This window comes from Lutra lutra, chromosome 8 (genome assembly GCF_902655055.1).
Source record: "Lutra lutra chromosome 8, mLutLut1.2, whole genome shotgun sequence".
Lineage (NCBI taxonomy): Eukaryota > Metazoa > Chordata > Mammalia > Carnivora > Mustelidae > Lutra > Lutra lutra.
In genome coordinates this window covers 45,912,338-45,918,559 of record NC_062285.1, presented here as the reverse complement: position 1 = coordinate 45,918,559, position 6,222 = coordinate 45,912,338, and the positions used below count along the sequence as shown (strand labels likewise).

Below are 6,222 nucleotides of genomic sequence, written 5' to 3'. Positions count from 1 at the left end.
TCAAACATACGCCAAGAGATAGGCCAAGAGATACGTGGCTCCGTTCAGAGAGCAGTCACCCTAAAAAAAGCAAATTTAGACGAGGTAAGTACCGGCCCAAGTGTGTGCGGGGGGTGGGGGGGCGGGCTGCGAGGGTGGGGAATGAGGGAAATGGCTCCTCCCGGAACCTGGCGGGTCCCAAACGTGACCACGCCCCCGGCCCCGCCCCTCCTGCGGCTCACCGCCCCAGTTGGCCACGGCGGGGGCGGTGGCCATGGTGCCCGGAAGTGCGGCTGACGTGTCCCGGCCGCGCTCGGAATTGTGGGCGACTCGGGTAATGGCGTCGGCGAGTCTGGAGGGCTTGGGGAGCAATCGCTGAAGCTTTTTGCCAGGTTGGCTGGTGACGAACTGTGGCCGGACCCCGCGGCAGCGGGAGGGACCTGCCCGCCTTGTGGGCTCCTCGGTCAGAGCCGGCGGAGCCTAGCGGGGCGGGGCAGCTGTGTGGGGCGCCTCGGATAGGAGCCGTGAGAGTTGCGAGGAGGTTGCGGGAGGCGCTCGGGTACGCTCCGGGGTTCTCAGCCCAGGCCTGGCCGAGCCCCGCGGAGCCCAGGAGGCGGGCTGCGGAAGGGCCAGAGAGGCCAGGAGGAATCTGCCCGTCGCCCCCAGGGGCTGACAGGGCTGGAGTTCGTTTGCGCCGCTCGTATACTGGCTTGTAGTTTGGTGGATCATGTCCGGCACCAACAGCCCCGAGGCGGTGAAGAAGCTGCTGGAGAATATGCAGAGCGATTTACGGGCCTTGTCCCTGGAATGCAAGAAGAAATTCCCACCTGTCAAAGAGGTAAGCTTTGGACGACGTTGGGAGAAGGCACGGTAAGCATGTCCGGTCCTATTATACCCAGCCCTTGGCTCCCAAACTCCTGTCCTGTCTAATTTTCACTTGGTCCTCACCTTTCCAGATTTTCGAGTCAGTGGCTTGCACCACAAGCGCGTTTTATAGTTTCCTTTGAAGACGACTGGGGTGCTTTGATTTTCTCTACTCCTGTCCTCAGCGTTTAGAAATGAACTTCGGGGAGTGAGCCGATTCAGCTAATGTACCTTACCCTCGCCTCTTCTGGCCTTTTCCAAACTTGAAACTAGCCAAACCAGAATTGAAAAACTTAAGTTTGTTGCTTCTAAAAACTGTTACCCATCGTTGTGGTAAAAAATCTCAGCCCCTCACGTTTAAGTATGTATCACTCAATGGGAAGTAGTTTTCCTTCTTGTCGTGTGTTACGCAGCCTAACTCTGTTTGTTAGTACTATCAAGTATTAGTAAATTGTGCAATCACCTAACTTATGACAAATATTGAAGGCCCACAATAATCATGTTAAGTCTTGTTATCAGCAAAGCTGTAATGGGACGTTTGGGTTTAAATTCAATACACGCTTCATCTTTCTTTCATGTGTGAATAGGGTTAAAGAGTGGATTTATTAGATTATGAGGGGAAGGTTTTCAGAGCAAAAAGCTTATTAAAAACAGGCTTCAATTAATAATATATATAAATTGTCCAAATATTTCTAAGTTGAAAATTTTAATTTAATCACTATTGACCTTTTCTCTTAAGATGTAATTTATTTCTCTTAAGCTTTTTAAAATCACCTCTCATTTTCCTTTCTCTTACCTGACATAAGGTATTTCAGTGATATTTTTGTAAGGGCAATTTTTTTTAAGACTTTATTTATTTATTTGAGAGAGAGAGAGAGAGAGAATGAGAGAGTGCATGAGAGAGGTCAGCTGGAGAAGCAGACTCCCTGCGGAGCAGGGAGCGTGATGTGGGACTCTTGATCCTAGGACTCCAGGGTCACGACCTGAGCTGAAGGCAGTCGCTTAACCAACTGAGCCACTCAGGTGCCCCAAGGGCAATTATTTTTATTCTTATTTAATGTAGCTTGGTATACCAGCAATTTCATTTACTATTTAGGATTCACCAAAAGTTCACTAAGGAATTTTGGAATGTTTTCATGTTAATTTAAATGTTTTGCTTTTATTATTATAACAATTTTATAATTAAAACTTATCCAGTAAAGTTTGGATTTTAGGCTTCCAAGGAACCTTAACTTTTCTGTAAGTGCTTTTGGTCTCATCAGTCTTCAACAAACTCCATCTAGTATTTCTTTAATAAAGTAAGCAAATATTACCCAATAGTGGAAACCTGATGTGCCACTTTTGGAAAGATGATTATCATAATATGTTTTATTTCAGATACTCAGTAGCTTGTGATACAGATTTTCATTATTTTCTCTGTATCCTCTTCTGTTGAAAGTTATACTAAGTAATTTTATTTTATTTATTTTATTTTTTAAAAAATTTTTATACTAAGTAATTTTAAAGAATTAAGCAGTTTTTAAAGAATTTTAAAGAATCAGGCTGTTCTAATTGTAAGAGAAATGCTCATTATTGAAATGTCAAATCCATTTTGTAATTTTAACAATTTATAGAACTGACTGTTCCCAGCTCTTATAATTTATATAGAGACTGAGATTTCTCTATATTACACATAAAGGCCTTTGTGGGCTTGCTTGAAAATTTAATTGCCATTTATTACATTATTTCTTTAGGAAAATGCATTCAGAATTCCAGACAGGTAACTTACAGAGTTCTAGAACTCAGTCCATCTAATCTAGGAACTTTCATTAAAACTCATTAGTTTTTTTACTTGAACATAGGCCAAAGAGATACTTAGTGATTGCACCTACTCTTTGAGGTAATGGCAAAAATAATTCTTGGTGTGATAATAAATAAATAATAAATAAAAAATAAATAAATAAATCTTGGTGTGATACATAATTTCCTATATAGTACCTACTCCATAAGAATCCATTGAATGTTAGGACTTTGACTCCTTAACCAGTGGCACTTCTAATATCTTAAGGTCCCATTTTAGGAATTGGAAAAAGACCATTAGTGTGTCAAGTTTAAAACAAGAATGAAGTAATTAGTCTGAAAATGATGATTCTTTAGGAGGGACCCTTGATTTTCAACAAATATTTTGGTTGAATTAAATTTTTCCTGGAAATTAATAGCAGTGCCAAGTTTTGGCTTTTGTTCTTTCAGGAACTGGTACATTTTTGTTTTATTTATTTTGGGGATGGGGAGAGGATGGTGCTTGGTAGACCTTAAGGCAAAGCCTTTCTCACTATAAGAAGCTTTACTAGTTAACGCTGTCCCAATATCTTCGCAGTTATTACTTGAAAAATACTTACTCTGAACTACTTACAAGGGTACTAAACAACTCAGTGCAGTACAGAGGTAATTGCACATGTGCTTTGGAAGGGATGCCTTCTTCCCCACTACCTTTTAAACAAGGTAGAATGAAGTGATAGCTTCTATATTTAGTCTTTAAGTTTCTAGTAATTTCTATTTTTTTGATCATGGTGCTTACAGAAGAAAAGAGTATTGGTAAAGGATAGCACCTTATTTATTTATTTATTTTTAAAGATTTTATTTATTTATTTGTCAGAGAGAGAGAGAGCACACAAGCAGGGAGAGCGGCAGGCAGAGGGAGAAGCAGGCATCCCATCGAGCAAGGAACCCAGTGCAGGACTCAATCCCAGGACCCGAGGATCATGACCTGAGGGATCATGAAGGCAGAGGCTTTACCGACTGAGCCACCCAGGCGTCCCTTATTTATTGATATTTACTTCTTATCTTTGGATTTTCCACATGGTTTTCTCCATCTTAATTGTTTTCATTTATAAATCTATCCTTTGCCTATTAAATTGTTTCAATAGTGGCTGTAATTTCATTGTCATTTTATAATAAAAGTAGTAATTCAATAATAACAGCAGTATATTCCTTCTCCTTGTATTCCTGCTTATTTTTCTTAGTCCTTAAATATAGATTTTAATGCTTCAGCTGTGTAACTTTTTTAGCACAAGTGTGCTAGCTAATTTGTTCTGGAATATTTGTATGAAAAATTGTTTCTTTGCTTTAAAAATTACTTTAAAGCTTTGTAAAATCATTTCTGTATAATTGAAATTCAGTGCCTTCAGAGGTAGTAATCTCTGAAGCTTTCTGTTTATGTACTTAATGAATAAAACATTTTGGTCGTTTTCTGTTTGCAGGCATTACTCTGGAGACAAATGAGGGGGATCTAAGATTGGAAGTACAGTCAGAGAGAATTTGTAATTCTTGAGTTGAGCTTTAATAGAATGAGTAGAAGTTAGCCAATAGAAGAAGAGGAGGGGGTCATTCCAGGCAGAGGAAATAGCATATGTTTATATTTCATGTCAAATAAATTTCATGCTGAAGGTAATTGGGAGCCATTAAGGCTTTTTAAGAGCAAGAATAATATGATAAATTCATATTTAGTAACCTTTTTTCAAAGATTTAATTTATTTATTTGAGAGAGAGTGAGAGAGAGCACAAGCATGGGGAGTGGGATAAGCAGGCTCCCCACTGAGCAGGGACCCTGATGGCGGGGCTCAATCGCAGGACCTGGGGACATGACCTGAGCTGAAGGCAGATGCTTAACTGACTGAGCCACCCAGGTGCCCCTTAGTAACATTTTCCTGACAGTATTGGTGGAAAGAATTAGAGGGGACTGAGATTGAGGCAAAGAGAGCAAATTTAAAAAATGATTGCCTGCATGAAGATAGCAGTAGACGAAGACAGAAGGTAACTTGCATTTTGGTGAGCATGTGTGAAAGAGAGAGCATGGATTAAAGAGAGACTTAGCAGGTAAAATTACCAGGGCATGGTGACCTCCTATATAACGCGGAGAGAGATATCTGTGATGCCTCCCAGGTTTTGGCTTGGGAAACAAGATAGATCTCTAAGAGAAGGAACATAAGAGGAGTTGATGTTTTGGGGTAAAGTGAGTAGTCCTGAATATAATAAGTTTAAGATTCATGTGTGACATCCAAGTGGAACTGACCAGTAGGAGTTCAAAAATGATCATTTGGTTCTTAAGGGGAAGGTCTAGAATTTCAGATTTAGAAGTATCAGTTTATACATGATAATAGAAACCATAGGAGTAGATAAATGATTCTGGAAGAGTGTATAGAATGAGAATATCAGGTCCAAAGAAGGAACTTTGGGAAAAAAGAGCAATAAAGGGAAAGAGGTAGCTGGCCAACTAAAGCTAAGGATATGGGAGAGAAAGGGAATACTTGTAAAGCAAGGTCCCTGAGAAAGCTGGAGTTTCAAGGGCATAAGTGAATGAACTTGCTTTCAATCTGAGAAGGAACATATTTTCCTCAGACCGAGGAAGGGAAAAAGAAAAAATGAATTTGAATGTGATAAATTTGAATGAGGGACATTGTGGAGAGATAGGAAGTTGTGGACAGTTTGGCCTACTACCTCTATTCTTGGTAAGGTAGGAAACAGGCTTACTGCTAGGAGTAATTAGTGAAAGAAGTGATGGGTAGAAAGTTTGAGGGGAGCAGTGGATCACTTTAGAGAAGTAGAGGAGAAATTGATTTGGGACACTTAAGAGTCTTAGCAGGAAAAGTGGTTGAAATGATGATAGATGGTGAGATCTATGTTGTATTCCTAAAGAAGGAAATCCAACAAAATTTTGGTTGATTGGAAGAAGATGGAAGGTTAAGGCACTAGCAGCACCAGTTGAGCTGAGGAGTGGGAGAGCTTGAAGGACAGGGATTGGGACAGTAAGGGGATATGGATTTCAGATTGCCAAATTAGGCTGCCCTAGAGGATGATGAAGTCCTGGGAATGGGTGGTAGAAGAGGAAGGGAATGAAGATCATTTGAGTTGAGGTGGTCAGAATTAGGGTTTTGAATGGATTTTTTCTTTCCTTTTTAATGAAGTGGAATCAATAAGGGTGTAAATAGTAAAAAAAAAAAAAAAAAAAAGTGCAAGTAGTCTTTCCATGCAGGGTGCTTTGTTTTGTCTTGTGTATTTGGGCTTGATAAGAGTTAGTTGTCAGGGATTTTTGCCTTAAAAAGCAAAAGTTCTTATAGTAGAGTTCCTCAGTGCCCAGTGTTTTTATATATTAGTTTGGTGAGAGAGATGCCTTTTACTTATCTTGACAGGATTCTTTGTTTAACCAGCTGTTTGAGGACTGAGGACCAAGTTGGTTGGCTCTTCTGGTAGGGAGAAGATCTCATTTTCAGGATCGTTTGACAGTTAAGAATGAGGGCTGGATAATGTTTGCATGCTTAAACGGGAGCTATTTTGGTTTAATATTTTATAATGTAGTTTTTTTTTTTTTCTGTTGATGTTGGTTGAACAAATTTACTCATG

The 6,222-nt window shown here is 40.1% G+C and overlaps 1 protein-coding gene across 2 annotated transcripts in view; it reads left to right on the top strand.

Annotated features, from left to right (window-relative positions):
- Positions 1-290: 290 nt before the first annotated feature.
- The window catches only part of MON2 (MON2 homolog, regulator of endosome-to-Golgi trafficking), a 108,643-nt gene continuing 102,711 nt past the window's right edge, over positions 291-6,222 (top strand). For both annotated transcript variants that reach the window (XM_047740416.1, XM_047740415.1), the window contains exon 1: positions 291-817. In XM_047740416.1, the coding sequence (XP_047596372.1) occupies positions 707-817 (111 nt within the window). In that variant the 5' untranslated portion in view covers positions 291-706. The remainder of the gene's footprint in view (positions 818-6,222) is intronic.